This window comes from Melospiza georgiana, chromosome 28, assembly GCF_028018845.1.
Source record: "Melospiza georgiana isolate bMelGeo1 chromosome 28, bMelGeo1.pri, whole genome shotgun sequence".
Taxonomy (NCBI): domain Eukaryota; kingdom Metazoa; phylum Chordata; class Aves; order Passeriformes; family Passerellidae; genus Melospiza; species Melospiza georgiana.
In genome coordinates this window covers 3,369,643-3,385,070 of record NC_080457.1, presented here as the reverse complement: position 1 = coordinate 3,385,070, position 15,428 = coordinate 3,369,643, and the positions used below count along the sequence as shown (strand labels likewise).

The 15,428-nt window shown below is 43.0% G+C and overlaps 2 protein-coding genes across 2 annotated transcripts; one reads left to right on the top strand and one right to left on the bottom strand.

The window, feature by feature from the left end:
• Nucleotides 1–8: 8 nt before the first annotated feature.
• LOC131094352 (ras-related protein Rab-18-B-like) lies at nucleotides 9–5,289 on the bottom strand. Its single transcript, XM_058041957.1, has 7 exons — nucleotides 5,183–5,289; nucleotides 5,057–5,112; nucleotides 4,693–4,754; nucleotides 4,259–4,331; nucleotides 3,226–3,344; nucleotides 2,548–2,614; nucleotides 9–1,707 (listed from the first exon to the last, which is right to left on the bottom strand). Exons 1-7 carry the CDS (start codon nucleotides 5,245–5,247, stop codon nucleotides 1,532–1,534), a joined length of 618 nt encoding a protein of 205 aa, XP_057897940.1. The 5' UTR covers nucleotides 5,248–5,289; the 3' UTR covers nucleotides 9–1,531.
• A 61-nt stretch (nucleotides 5,290–5,350) lies between these two features.
• Nucleotides 5,351–14,767, top strand: DUSP3 (dual specificity phosphatase 3). Its single transcript, XM_058041956.1, has 3 exons — nucleotides 5,351–5,518; nucleotides 8,439–8,665; nucleotides 10,711–14,767. The coding sequence occupies exons 1-3, from the start codon at nucleotides 5,397–5,399 to the stop codon at nucleotides 10,914–10,916; spliced, it is 555 nt and encodes a 184-aa protein (XP_057897939.1). The 5' UTR covers nucleotides 5,351–5,396; the 3' UTR covers nucleotides 10,917–14,767.
• Nucleotides 14,768–15,428: the final 661 nt, after the last annotated feature.

Below are 15,428 nucleotides of genomic sequence, written 5' to 3'. Positions count from 1 at the left end.
AAATGAGAACTTCCATGTGTGGTCCTGCCCGTGGGCATTGAGGTTCTGTTCCCACTGCTACAAAAACAGAATTTTTCCCTGCACTTGTCAGTGCTGCAGCCTGGTGACCTCAAAAATGCTGAGGACTCCTCCACATGCAGTGGGCTGTCAGCTCTGCAACCATGTGCTACCACAAAAGGATTCTTAGAGAGGCAATTCATGACAGATATACCTTGATCCTGTGAAAAACTATAGGAAATACTTCAAAAATTATTTCAGTAACAGCATTTTAAACTAAATCATTTTATGAAAATAATAAATGGCCAGACTGATCTCACCCTAGCTGTGTATTTCAGGTTACAAACTGATTTTTAGTGTCTGCAAGACATGAATATATTTAGAAGATTCAGATTTAAGTTAAAAAGCTAAGGGTCAGAATTTATTTAAAGCAAGGTTGCTATCATAAGATCTTAAAATATTTTGCATGGCTAGTGGTAAATAAAGCTGTATGTTTGCTTTATTATCTAACATAGTCTAATAGCAGGAATATGCATTAACAGAAGCAAGGCACAAGTTACATCTGGAATTTTCATTTATTTTAATGTAAGTTAGTAAAAATACAATATTGCCATTAAAAATGTAAAAGACAAAAAGGTAACTTCATAGGGGGATTGGTGACAGACACCCAAGTGCAAAGTCTCCCATAAGCAGCACATTTTCTGTGAAATTGAGTTTTATCAATTTCTGATAACATTTGTATCAATTCTGATAAAATTTTCAATTTTATCTGTGGTTTCTGGAAGAGAACAAGGGTTTGCAGAGACTCTCAGTGCCTGCAAAACCACAGCCCAAAATGATGAGTGCACCTCATCCCTGACCCTCAGTACAGCAATCACCACAGTGTCCTGCACTTTTCCTGTTAAAATACACATCCTCTTCATCACAGCCCTAAAATTAATCCCTGATCCTCAGTGCAAAGAGAACAGCAATCACCAGTGTCCTGCACTTTTCCTGACAAGTATTAAAATTCACATCCTCTTCATACAGCCCCAAAATTAACCAGTAACTCAGCTTACTGTCTGGGCACATGTAGCAATTTTGACTTTTTAAAACCATCCAAAATCAGGAAACTCTGTCCACTGATCAAACTCCTGCTGAGTAACTACATGAAAGTGACTTGGGTGCCTCAAAGCCTCCCATGCCATCCAAGGGAAGAGAATCTTCTCAATAATATTCCAGAATTGAATACCAATTAATTGATGCTGAGGCAGGAATTCCAGCAAAAGTCCATGTTGAATACAGCAAAAGCACAATTCTCTAAGCAGCACTATGATTTAATAGTGAAAAATCTGAGAGCTACCAGAAAAATACCTGCAGGCAGCAGTTGTGCAAAAGGGAAGGAGAAACTGTATTTTGTTAATGAATAAAAATGTATTTTGCTAATGAGTTTGTGGTTTGCATCTGCACAACCGATGGCACAGATTGGTGCTTGGAATCCCATCCCCACCCCTTTTTTTTTTCCTCCAGTCAGGCAGAACAGCCAGCTGTACATTTAAATAAGTGCACAGTAGGCACCACATAACCCTTTATGCTGCTGTGCTGAAGATTCCATGAGCTGGATTCCCTTTTTCCCTGTGCCCTTATCCCAAAGATCTGGAGTCTGCAGGATCTTTATGACCAGCTCCTCAAAGGCATGGTGCACTCCATCCTGTGTCTTGGCACTGGTCTCTGGAGAAAAGGGGAAAAAATATCTTATTTGCAGGGAGTATATTCCACTTAGAAAAATGTATTTTGGGACCAGAGAGAAGGTGGGAGTTTTTTAATTAGTGAATCTCCTCTCCTTTCTCTTAAATGTACACTTATGTAGGATAAACAGAAATACATCCCAGTCTGAAGTGTCACATTTTTCCACCAAAAAGAAATCCACAGTTGCCCATTTTCTCCATAATGGAAAAAAAAAAAAGAAATTCTTCTCAGGTTGTGACAGTAAATCTAGAAGATAATTATTCCATAACCAAGCTGAGAAAGAATACAGAGGTAATTGCATGTTGTCCCCTATGTGTTTTAATTTCTCCTATAAATCTTTTCAAGAAACTTCCTCTTCAGAAACTCCCACCTTTATATCTTCACATTGTACATTTTATTGTTGCTCTAAGAATACTGTCTTTTATGTAGCTGCAACAGAAACTTGGAAATGAAAAGATCAGCCAAGGTCCTTGCAGACATCAGTAAGGAGGAAAATTTCAGTCTTCTGGGCTCTGAATTGAAAAATCCTGCTAGTTTCAAGAGAATATGAAATTTATGCCTGTACAGTATATGCAGTAAATCTCTGTTTCTGTAAAAAAAATCTCTGTAAATTCTCTGTTTCAGAGAAAAATGCTTCTGGTCAATGCAGAATCTGAAACCTACATCCCTGCACAGGAATTACAGCAAAATGAACTCATATTAATTAGGTATTTTAAAAAAAGGTTTAACAACCCATCAAGCTGAAAAACAATTGTACATTCATGCTTGGCAATACCAAAATAAGCATTTGAATTTGGAAGTTTTTGTCCCAGAGGTTCATACCTATAAAAAGCAGTGAGTGTTTCCTGGCAAGCTGGAGCCCTTCTTTTCTCTCCACTTCACGCTCAGGCTGCAGAGACAGATGAAGAACACAACTGAAATAAGCTACACTTGCCACTTGCAAAAAGTACCCAGAAAAGCAGCACTGAAATGAGAACTAAACCTCAAAAATGAAGTTTTGTTGAAAGGAAAAATGTCTGTGATATGTAATAATCAACTGGAGTCTCCCACTCTGTAGCTCACTGCCAGGCTGGCTGTGTTACTTACAGCACTCACCTCACATTTACACACTCTGATGAATAAAAAATCCAGAAATGGAGCCTTCCCAGCTGAGCTGCAGAGTGAATTACCTCCTGACACAACAGCTGTGTTACTTACAGCTCTCACCTCACATTTACACACTCTGATGAATAAAAAATCCAGAAATGGAGCCTTCCCAGCTGAGCTGCAGAGTGAATTACCTCCTGACATAACAGCTGTGTTATTTACAGCTCTCACCTCACATTTACACACTCTGATAAATAAAAAAAATCCAGAAATGGAGCCTTCCCAGCTGAGCTGCAGAGTGAATTACCTCCTGACACCACAGCTGTGTTACTTACAGCTCTCACCTCACATTTACACACTCTGATGAATAAATAACCCAGGGAAGAATGGAAAAGGATGCATTCCCAAACTGACCTTATCAGTTTTATTGCCAACCAGCATCTTCACAGTGCTGCTGGGGGTGGTGTACATCTCCAGCTCGTTCAGCCACCTTCCTAGTCCTGTGAAAGTTGCTTTTCTTGTAATATCATACACTGAGAACAGAGGAAAAGGAGTTTAACAGCTGTAGAGCCTTGGACAACATTTCCTTTATTGTCACAGAATTTAGTCCATCCACACTTCCTAACTACTGCCTGGAAAAAACAAAAGGTGCTAGGAAACTACAGAAAGAGGGATTAACCACACACTCCTCCCACAGCTGGAACACACTGGGCTGTGCTCCCTCAGGATTACAGAACACAAGCACCTCTGGAGGGAAAATCAGATTTCCCAACAGAAATACTCTATCTGTTGGTAGTGCTGAATTAGGCCACATAGAATATTTTTAAATAGGTATTTTGTCAGCTAATTTTATGTATAAGTACATGCACATGCTGCTGGTAAAACATGGACTGACTTCAAAGCCACTTTTGGGTAATGGTAACTTAATAACTGCATTTACATAAATCACTAAAGTTTAAAAATCACAGAAAGAATATTTTGTACAGCAAAGTTAAGGTTAGTCTTCACAAATCCTGAAAGGAAGAATCCCTTTGTTTTCTAATTGCTGTTGCCACACAGAAAGGGCTTTGTGTACAAACCTCAAGTCTTACCATAATGACAACAATCACATCAATAGTTTCTGGTGGGAGAAAAAAGCAAAATCATGGGGAAAAGAACACAACACAACCCCTGATTAGCCTTATTACCAGAAAATCACCCATGTGATAGCTACAAAGCTAATAATTCATCCACTCAACAGCCAGCACCATGACATCTCTGTCTTTTTAATTTAAGCAATAAATTGAAGCAGCAATATTTCCTGCCTGTGGTTTTGCATACCCAGTGTTTGAGCCATAATTATTCCTCTGATTATCTTGGATAACTTCCTTCTGCAAGGACATGCACATTTAGGAGAAATAAAGCCCACAATTTCTGTAATCATTCTTTTCTTCCATTTATTTCATACCTAAAACAACCCCTTGAGCTCCTCTGTAGTAACTGGGAGTCACTGTTCTGAAACGCTCCTGTCCTGCTGTATCCTGCAGAAGGAGGGGGGAAATAACCCCAAACACACAACATCAAATACATTTATAACAACAAAAAAAGGTTATTTTAAACTAAACAAGATAAGCAAATTTAAAATTTTAACTCCTGAGCAGTAAGGAAAAGATGAAATGGAAGGAAGTCCCAAACCTTGACTAAGGAAGACTAGAAGCGGTTCTGTTTGTCTGCAGCTCCTGCTGTACCATCACGACACTCATGAAATCTCAGCGTGAGGAAGACTTCAGCAAAGAGAGAGGAGGAGCAGGAAGGAAACGAGGAAACCACAAAAACGAGCTCTTGAAGCTTGCACACCTCTCAAAACCCAACACACCCCCATCTGCCTGGAACAAAACATACCCATATGGCCAGCTGCACTGCACGGCCGTCCACCACCATTTTCTTCACTTTAAAATCAATACCTGAGAGTTAGAAAGGGAGGCTCGTCAGAAGGAACTGCTGAAAACGTGCGGCACCCGAACACCCTGGCAGCCCTCACATCTGCACGATCCTGGCTCCGGACCCCAAAACGAAGAAGCCAAGCAAGAAGGAGCCCACCAAGAAGGAGCCCAGCAAGAAGAAAGGAGCCCAACAGGAACGAGTCCAGCAAGGAGGAGCCCAAGCAGGAACGAGCCCAGCAAGAAGGAGCCCAAGCGGGAAGGAGCCCAGCAAGGAGCCCAAGCGGGAACGAGCCCAGCCCCGGGCGGGCGGACCCCGGGCTCACCGACGGTGGGTGTGAGGCGCGGCTCGAAGGCGCCGTCCGTGAACCTCCGCAGGAGGCTGTGGGGACAGAGAGCGCGGCCTCAGCGCGGGGCTGCGCTCGGGGCTCCCCCGCGGGCCGCTCCAGCACCTGGACTTGCCCACGCCGCTGTCCCCGAGCAGCAGCAGCTTCAGGGTGAGGCCTGCGGGCTCCATCCCGCAGCGCTCCGGGCCAGGCACCGCCGCTGCGCTCCCCGAGCGGCCCCCGCTGCTCCCGGCGGTGCGGCCCCGCCTCGGAGGCGGCGGCCGGGGCCGGGCGGGGCGGGAGCGGGCCGGGCTGGAGCCGCAGCGCCAAGGGCTCGGCCATGGGCGATTTCCAGCTCTCCGTGGAGGAGCTGAACGAGCTCCTGTCTAACGGGAGCGGCTGCTACAGCCTGCCCAGCGCGCACAGCAACGAGGTGGTGCCGCGCATCCACGTGGGGAACGCGTGAGTGCGCCGGAGCGGGGGCGCGGGGCAGGCCCGGCCTGGGCGGGCACGGGGGGCGGAGGGGCCGGGCCGGGCCGGGCTGGGCTGGGTGGGGTGTGCGGAGGGGCCGGGCCGGGTGCGGTGTGTGGAGAGGCCGGGCCGGGCCGAGTGCGGTGCCCGGCGGGAAGAGGGGCAGGGCTGGGCCGGGTGCGGTGCCCGGCGGGCAGTGAGGCCGGGCTGGGCTGGGCCGGGTGCGGTGTGCGGAGGGGCCGGGCTGGGCCGGGTGCAGTGCTCGGAGGGTGAAGAACTCGGGCCGGGCCAGGTGCGGTGCCCGGCGGGTAGTGAGACCGGGCAGGGCCGAGTCGGGCCGTGACCGTCACCGAGCAGCTCCCGGTGCTCCGAGCCCAGGGCAGTCAGGCTGCAGGACGGGATCTGCTGGATCTCAGCGGGGTTTATTTTTTACGCCACATCCTGGTGTCAGTTATCCGGTCCTATCCTGCTCGTAAAAAAAACGCCAATCACTTGTTTTTGAAATGTTAAAAGTTGAATAGTGATAAAATGGCCGTAAAAATAGTAACATAATTAGAGTAATAAAAATTTGGGCAATTTGGATTAGGATAATATGAAACAATAGAAACAAAGAGTTACAGAGGATCTGGGTACCTCTTTCTGGGCAAAATAAGCCCGAAAAAGGACACCCGTTAACCGAGGATTAACCCTTAAAAGCAACAGCCTGTTGCATATTCATACACCTTATACGTGATGCATAAATTCATTCAAACACAGGATTCTGTCTGGTCAGTGTCAGCTGCTTCGTCTGAATCCTGACAGCGTCGTCCTGACTGAGCGAGGCAGGAAGAAGTTCGTTTCTCCTGATAATGGAGCAATAAATTCTCTTTCTCTGAAAGATTCAGGTGTCCTGTGGCTGCTATCTCAGTGTGAATCCTTTCTTTAGAAAAAAAGTATCCTACAAAGCATAGTTTCCATTTTAACATTTTGTTATAAACTAAAACCATATTAAACACACTACGTAAGAGAATTAATACAGCATTACTTTCTAACACAACACATATAACACTCATTTTAATATTTGAGAAAAGCCAATCCTAAAGTTCACATTTTTCACACTGCTGATTTTCCATTCCCTTTTTGGTCCATCTCTGTGCACTTCTTCCCTGTGAAACTGGGGGATTTTTTTTTTAATACACTGGATCCCTGTACTTATTTTAGGTTTTTACCTTCTAAAGAAGTACAAGTCAAGATCACAGATTGTCACTAACTTACTCCTAAGGCAAACCAAATTATATTTGTTACTGCCAGGACATTCACATCTAGAAAGGGGACTGAAATCATCCAGTAAACAGCCTGATGTCTGACAGCCACCATCTCCTTCGTATTTGTAGTAGTTATAAAATAGTGGTAGTAGTTTTTTCCTGGGGAAAAAGGGAAGTCATAGCTTGCAAGCTGATTTGTGCAGTAAATAATTTAAAAATAACAATCTGTTGCCACACTCAACCATTATTTCAGGATGGGAGTTCCTGTTGATGCTGAACACTCCGATATATGCTGATCTATATAATGTTAATTAAACCATGTTCTCACCCTACTAAGCATAGGAACTCACCACTGAATTAACACTTTTTGGTTTGGCCTTGCTCTGTAGGATTTTTGTGTTGAAAGCAGAATTCTCCAGACACTGAAACTTCTCCCCTGGCACAGATGATGTCCTGCCAGATGGAAAATCTGTCAGCATTTGTTTGGGTAATGAAGTCTTACAAATATTTGGTTCATTGCCATAGTTGCTTGGCACAGACAGCAGAAAATGTAGAAGCTTCAGTCATGCATAAATCTTCATCTGCTTTCACTAGAATTTAAGGGGTGTGCAATCATCAGGAAGAAAGAAATTCTCAAGATGTTCATGGCCTTGAATTAGATCAAAATTGTGAGTGAATGGACTCAGAGATTCATATAGATGTAAACTGACTAATTTGGATGTTTATTTTTTTAGATTACCTAAGTGTCCTGCCAAAAGCCCTGGATGCATTGCCATCTCACAGAAACTTGTCCAGGATGATACTGCACAAATGCTTATCTGGAGCTCAGCTTAATATCAAGACCTCTTGTATGAGTTGAGCTGTGGGGAGTTTTAAAAAAATATTTGTTTCCATATCCAGTTAAACACATACTGAAAGCTGCTTTTAAAAACAATCTGTCTAGGCCACTTCCTTTCACACAGTGTGCAGGAACTGAGTTATCCTTCAGCTAAAGGATCTCTCACATTCTGCTGATGTTGGCCAGTGGGGCTTAGATTTTACTAGGAGACCACACAGAGTGATAAAACATGTGGGGTTTTTTTTTATTTCCCAGGAAAGTGAGGCAAATATTGCAAGTGACATAAGGAAATCATCAGACTCAGAATGAAAAGTAGTGGGATTATGGCAAAAAGGAGTCAATGCTGTCCTGATATTCCTTTATGGTTAGCTCCTCTTACTGTAGATTGCATCCCAGGGCACAAGCTGAGGTTGGTGCATGGTCACTTGTGTTACTGAGCAGGGTTGTTTAACTGGTTTTTAAATCATTTTATGTGGATAACTGTTAACCTTAGAAGTTAATGTGTTATCATCTCCAGTATTTTCCTACTTTGGTCAGAATTTTTTGTTCAGAAAGTTAGAATTTTATGCCACAGTAGGATCTAACAGATGCAGATTCACTTTCATGTGTGCATTCCTCAGTGTCAGACAAGAAATCAGCATTCTCTCATGCTCAAGTAAGGGACCATGGCTCTGAATATTTTTGTGAATTTATAGCCTGTAGCTAATTCACTTTCTGGGCACATTTGGCATCTATTAGCAGAAAAATCCAAGGGTTTGGTTCTCAATACCTAAATACTGAGATGATTCACCAAATTCTAATCATTTTCTTGACACTTTTTGTCATGCAGGTTCATAGCCAAGAACATAACGAGGCTGCAGCATCTGGGGATAACCCATGTTCTGAATGCAGCAGAGGGGAAATCATTCATGCATGTGAACACTAATGCAGAGTTCTATGAAGGCTCAGGCATCAGATACCATGGCATTAAAGCTAATGATACACAGGAATTTAACCTCAGTCGCTACTTTGAGGAGGCAGCTGATTTTATTGACAAAGCCCTTTCCCAGAAGGATGGTAAGGCAAACTGAAATACCTTTCTACCATGTTTTCTGTGCACTGCATAGGTTTCTTAGTCATTTGCTGTTTAAAATGCTTATTTTCTCTTATTATTCACAGAACAACCAAGGGAAAAATTCAGATAAAGGCCCTGGATCAGGCACAAGAAGGCACAGCTTAGTCTTGTGTTTATACATGCAGGTCTCCAGTACCTGGCAAAGGGAATTCTGTAGGGGTGACTTTGAAATGAGAAACAGCTGCTGCATCTTATTATCGTTTCTTTCTGGCAAGAGCTGTTTTTACTTTTCCTTAGATATTTTTGCTTTTTCTCTTCTTCTCTTCTAATAAAATATTCTTTAAAAAATAAGTTAAGCAGTTAAAAGTGGTTTAAGGACATTAGAAATTACAATTTAAAGGCAGAATTGATATAAGTAATACAAGTACTGAAGAGTAGTCACATAACGTGTTACATGGGGTTTTTTTCCAAATGTACAGTAAGAATACAGACTGTCACCTTACAGTTTTTCTTATATTAAGTCATTGTATTATTTTATGTGTTGATTGCCTCTATTTCCTAGGATTGCAGGAAAGTTGAAGGTCATATTTGCAATGTTGTTTATTGCCACATTTCTCTGTAGTGTGTTTCCTCAGAGCAGAAATCCTAGGACACAGTGCAGTGGGACAGATGGTGTTTGTGTTGTCTAGCTATTTCAACATTCCAGTTATTTCTGCACATGCCTAATTTCCTTCTTGCTTCGTGACTGAGCATTGAATAGCAGGAATGAGAACTCCCACAGTTCTAGAAGTTCTTTCTCTGAAATGGGCAAAGGGGTTCCGGAGCTGTGATGTGGGTTTTGACAGATGGAAATAAATTCTTCATCCAGTTTGGTGGAGTATGAAAAATTCTAAAAATTAAATGCAACTCTTGCAGTTAGCACTGTGACTCGCTGAAACAGGCTGCAAGAGGAGAGAAGGGTTTGCTGTGCCATGACTGTACCTGCTCAGTTTAATCTCAAAAGTTTCAGGGTCAGTAAATTCAGAGTCAGTCTGGATTTGCAGCAGTTCCATTTCAGTCTGAGCAGTTGTTTACCACACCTACCACTGTTTTTTTAAAGTGGTAAACAAGGAGGAGCCTTGGAGCTGGGTGATGTTGGAGTCAGTTTTAAGATTAACTGGCTACTGCAAATTATTAGTTTTGTTTGACATTGAAATGTGTTGTGGTGTGCTGTAATGTCCCATTTTGGCCTTCCAGGTCATTCCCCCAGGTGTGCCTATGCCTCTCTCCCTTCCCCCTTGCCCCCATGCTGAGTGAGTCCTGTCAATCAGGCTGAACATTCCAGCAAGGCGTCGTGTGGTTGGTCAAGTTCAAAGGATGCCCCTCAGCCCAGAGGTCATTGGCCTGTCTGGGTGTCATCTTCCCCTGAGACCCTGCCCCTCTCACCTGGTTGGTGGCTCACCTGTACCTCCCCTCCCCCTGTCCCTGAGCTTAAAAAGGTGAATCAGACCATGCGGCCGGGATTCTGTTGGAGCAGTTGCTCACGTTCAGACCTCTGTAACCATGGAATGAACCTCTGGACATTAAACCCTCCGGCAGAATCCTCTCCTTTTTCTCTTCACCATCGCCTGAAGCTATTCCTCCTGAGGTAAACGGGGTTCCTAACAAGCCTTGACTTGTTCAGTGCCCAGCTGCAACCACCAGCAAGCCAAGGTATCTCTGGGGTGATACACCGCAGTTGCTGCCTTTGGCCCAGCAGCGAGGGTCAGACTGGCCCAGGCACAATCTAACTGGTAATATTGGGAGCCTTATTCCAATAAAGTGTGTGACCCTGGCCCGCTGTAACCTCTTGGATGGAATAAGCTGCGTTTTGGAGAGCTGCCTGGAGTCCCACATCCCTCATTTTGGCTCTTACAGACACACTTGGCGCCCAACGTGGGGCTCAAAGAGTCCCATGCTCTACCGGCTGACGCTTGGCAAACTTTCATCCTTCCCGACACGCATCACCTATTATTACATTTCCCGTTGCTTTGCAGCCTAACCCTGAGCTGTGGCTGTCTCCCTGCAGGCCAGGTGCTGGTGCACTGCCGCGAGGGCTACAGCCGCTCGCCCACGCTGGTCATCGCCTACCTGATGCTGCGGCGCGGCATGGACGTGCGCAGCGCGCTCTGCGCCGTGCGCCAGCAGCGCGAGATCGGCCCCAACGACGGCTTCCTCCGGCAGCTCTGCCAGCTCAACGAGCGCCTGCTCAAGGAGGGCAAGGTCAAGCCCTAGAGCACAGCGCTGCGCTGGTTCTGCTTTCGGTTTCTCGGAGCTTTAGAGGATGGGTTAGGCGCTTTAGAGACGCGAATTTCAACCGCCCGGCTGGAATTGCTGCTTGTCTAGTGAAAATGTCCGTCGGGAACTCTGTGATGTTTTCGAGGTGGGACAAAGTTGTGTCGCTGTTTGGAGCTGTTGCCATCAAGGGATGTTTGTAGACGGGTAACTCAGCTGTCTTCACACACATTTCAGAGCCCCTGCAGGCTCCATAGCATATGTGGTTTGCGTTGACATTGAATGTGATTTGTTTAAGCTTTGTCTTTAGTTGTCTCACCAGTTCAGGAGCACATAATCACAGATTGATTATATGCAGCTGCTTTTATTGAAGAGCTCTGGGTGTCAGGGGCACAGACCCAAATCTGACTCTGACATGGGTTCAGGATGAACACAGTTTTATACCCTTATTATGTAACTCCATATTAATTATTAAACTTACATTGTTCTATTGTGTACATTGATTTCATCCAAGCATGGATTCTTGTAATTTGATGAGCCCTTGGGGTACACTGGACTGGGACTGTCCCAGTGCCACTTCCAGTGTCCCCAGTGCCACTCCCAGTGTCCCAAGTGTCCCCATTTCCCTGTTCCCAGTGCAAACTGGAGCTGGTGGTTGGGTCCCTGGCATCCTGCATGGAGCTGGTGCTGAGGACAAGCCCTTGGGGACACTGGACTGGGACTGTCCCAATGTCCCCAGTGCCACTCCCAATCCAAAAATCCATTACATTGATTTCATCCAAGCATGGATTTCAGTAATTTTCATCAAACCCCCCTAACATAGTTTCTCATGATTCTTGTTACGATTAAACAATTCTATCCAATTACCAAACAATCATCACATTTAACAATTATGTCATTTATCATATAACAATCATATCTTTTATCATAGTCATTAAATTATTATACAGGTGCAGTTTTGCATGATCCCTTAAAGCCTAATGTTTTCCCAGGCCCAACCTTTCTTTCCATTTCCCCTGAATATCCCATGATTTTAGAAACATTTTATCCCTATATTTTCAACCAGAGCACCAGCTCCCAAAAGCCCCAACACATCCCTTCACTCACTCTTAATAGGAGCACTGTAATTTCTAAAGCTTCTTTTTCATGCACACAGGTGCCTAAGGTTTGAATGTAGGAACTTCAGGGAATGGGAAGCAAATGTACAAATGCACAGATGCATTCACTTGGAAAAGAAAGTGCATGCAGTGTTTTGTGTGGATTTATGCTATACACAGTGTGAGAGTAAAGCCATTCAGAACCCATGCTTGATGTACACTGTGTCTCCAAGAATAGTTTTTTATCTTTTCTGTTACAATGGACATGAAATAGTCTGTTATTAAATGCTCTTTTATTTCAAGATCATAGTAGAAAAAACGTCAATTACAAATGCTGAGGGAAGAACTTGAACAAGGAAGAAATAATATTAATATTTAGAAGTGTTTGTGGTGGATATATAATATAAGTATCCTAATATAATGCCTTTCAAAGCTTGTATGGAATTACAGTGTCTTTATCTCTTCTTTACTATCACTGTTCAGTAACAGAATGGAATGACCTCACGTGCAGATTCCTTCCTTACAAAGCAGTTTGCACAAGAACACTCTTGACTTCTTGGATTGCTTGCATGGTATCATGAAATAAAAATGAGCATTGTAATGTACCACACTGTATAGGAAATATTTACATTGTATTCAAATAAATGACGACTTGATTCTGTTTACTACAGATGAAATGAGTGTTGGGAGCGGGAGCTTTGTTTGCACTGTGCCTGACTTAGTGATAAATGTGTACCTGTGATTTACAGCACTGTATTCATGCCAGTGATCTCCCACTGCAAACTGGAATTGTTGGTTAAACCATCAGAAACCAGGGTGACTGCTCCATTCTCACCTGTGCTTTAATGGAGTTCTAGAATGAAAAATCTTAACACTGTTTTAAAGAGAAACACTTCAATAGTAGCACATGTGATCCCAGATGAAATTTTGTCTACTCAGGTCAGTAATCAGCAATCACAAACCATGCATGCATTGTTTTACAATCAGAAATTGTTTAGAATCAGAAATCACAAAGGCCATGCATGCATTGGTTTACAAGCAGAAATCACAAAGGACATGCATGCATTGTTTTACTGCTGATTTTGGGGTTGTGTGGTTTGAGGTGTGGGAGAGGCAGTGGGGGCTCTGTACAGCAAGGTAAAGTTCTTGAAGTTAAATTCCAGAGCAGATTATTCTGCTTTAGCTCCACTCTTCCTGTTTTTCCTTCCACAGGATGGAGCTGCCACATCAAGGAGCCTTTTCTCTGTTGTGTCCTTCAGGTGACAGTGGAGGGACACTCTGCATGGTGTTCCTGTCACATCTCCACTGTCAGTCAGTATTCACTGCTGGCTTTGAACCAGGATGGTTCAGTACTAATAAGTAGTAATCAATTCCACTACCTAATTACACACCTGTTTGCTTTCTCCCATTGATCCACTTAATCAGGAGTAGATTAATTGCTTCCTCAAAATTCCTAGTTACTAATTTCATATTGTGTGAAGTAGGAGTAGTGGCTTTAGAAACAGGAATACTGGCCTTACCTTTTCTACAATGCTGACTTTTCATACTGCAGTTTAATTTATAAATTACCTTTTAAAAAATACTTTAAACATAGATTTTTTTTTTATTGTCTCACACCATGTATTCTTAACACCTATTTGCACTATAAGGAAGAAAAAGGGAAGTTCACACTGGATGCACTTTATCTTTCACCTGTTACTTGGAAATCAAAATTCCAGTCTATTAAAGAGCTAAGAAACCATTAGGCATTAGATCTTTGTTGACCTTTAATAAACCAGAATGGTTTATTAAAATTGAGTCTGTTTACTTTATGGTGATATTTCTGTAGTTGTCACTAACAAGAAATATTGAAAATCAAAACAGGGGAATCTGTTCTTATATTCAAGATAATTTTTACTTCTTGGGACACTGGTCACTCTTATGGAAACTCTGGCCCATTTGTCTCAGTATAACAAAACTGATTTAGCAAATGTTTTGCAATATGAGAGTGGAGAGGCATGAGTAAAACAATGTTATAAATTGGTTTTAAAATTGAGACAGAGTATGATATTTAAAATCACTAATAGACAACTCAGCAACAAAGCCATTTCTGCTTTTAGAGCAGGCTAAAAATAGTTGAAATGTCAGAGCACTGCTCCATTAATGGATCATAGCCTTCCTCTGAGTCTTGCTCTCCAAGTACAGTCACGCTGCAAATTCCTCTGCCCATTTTAGCTGGCCAGGAAGGTCTTGTATGTCTGTGACCCACAGTGATATGCTGTATACCACATTTCTCTTCCTGATTGTAGAAGGAAAGATACATAAAACATGGGAATGAGAGCTTTCTTTCCTTGTAATATGAAATTGAGAATGTATTGGAAAAAATAGAGCTTTTTATTCCTCTGAAATTGCTGAGCACCTGCCCTTTGCTGTGAGATCTTCCTTACAAGAATGCTAATTTAGGGAGGTACATTTGGAAAGAACTGTTTGTCGCAAACAGCAACACTCTGATGCCAGAAGCAGAAATTTTTACCTAATTTTATTTTTTATATTAGTTCTGCTAGTTTACTATGATGTTTTTAGCACAGAGATTATCTAGTGGAATCTGTCTTAGTTTAGCACAGAAATTTCTCCTAAAATTATTTTCTGGGCTTCACCAAAGAGCAAAACTAGAAATAGAACAAGCCTGAGGGGTGTCTTTTAAGGATTTGCTGGTGAGAATTAGTTGTAGTTATTTATTAATTTATTCTGCAAATAAATCCTGGAAATAACGAAGTGTTGGTTGTGTGTTTTAATTGTAGCTCCTGCAGGCTGGTGCTGCTGGCTGGCTGACTCACCAGATGGAGCTGTAGGCTTGTTCTTCTTCCCTGGAGAGCCATCCCTGGCTCCTGCACTGTGCTGGGGTGTGAATCCAGGGAATTCTTACCACTGGAAAAGACAAGCCACCAGAATGACTTAGCAGTGTGAGGTGGAAAATAATAAGAATCCATTTATTTTGGCTTCTTGCAGGAGATGACACCACAGCATTCAGACTTCATTCACTCTGTGACATTGCAGAATTCTTCTGAGGCAACTGGAAGTTGATTGGGAAAGGCTGCAGCATGGAAAAACAAAAACAAAAACAAAAAACAAACAACTGTTTGAGAAGCAAAGTTCATGTCAAAACAGAATTCTGATCATGTCAAAATTCAGAATTTTGATCATGTCAAAACCAGAATTCCTGGGCAGTGTGTGAAGTTTGTGCACAGAGAAGCTGGAATTGCACCTGCACAGCGTTGGGCTGGGATGCTGAGCACAACCCTCAGGCCCATGGGTGGGTAGGGAAGGACCTGGAGCTGGAATGACTGAGGAATTTCAGGAGATGGAATGACTGAGGCAATGTCAGGAGATGAAATGACTGAGAAATTTCAGGAGATGGAATGACTGAGGAATTTCA

Coding starts and splice junctions, on each gene's coding strand:
- LOC131094352 (XM_058041957.1), bottom strand. CDS start 5,247: ATGGAGCCCGCAGGCCTCACCCTGAAGCTGCTGCTGCTCGGGGACAGC. Junction 2,615..3,225: donor TTGGCAATAAAACTGATAAG/GTCAGTTTGGGA, acceptor CTGTCTCTGCAG/CCTGAGCGTGAAGTGGAGAG. Junction 1,708..2,547: donor ACACTCACTGCTTTTTATAG/GTATGAACCTCT, acceptor CCTTTTCTCCAG/AGACCAGTGCCAAGACACAG.
- DUSP3 (XM_058041956.1), top strand. CDS start 5,397: ATGGGCGATTTCCAGCTCTCCGTGGAGGAGCTGAACGAGCTCCTGTCT. Junction 5,519..8,438: donor CGCATCCACGTGGGGAACGC/GTGAGTGCGCCG, acceptor TTTGTCATGCAG/GTTCATAGCCAAGAACATAA. Junction 8,666..10,710: donor AGCCCTTTCCCAGAAGGATG/GTAAGGCAAACT, acceptor GTCTCCCTGCAG/GCCAGGTGCTGGTGCACTGC.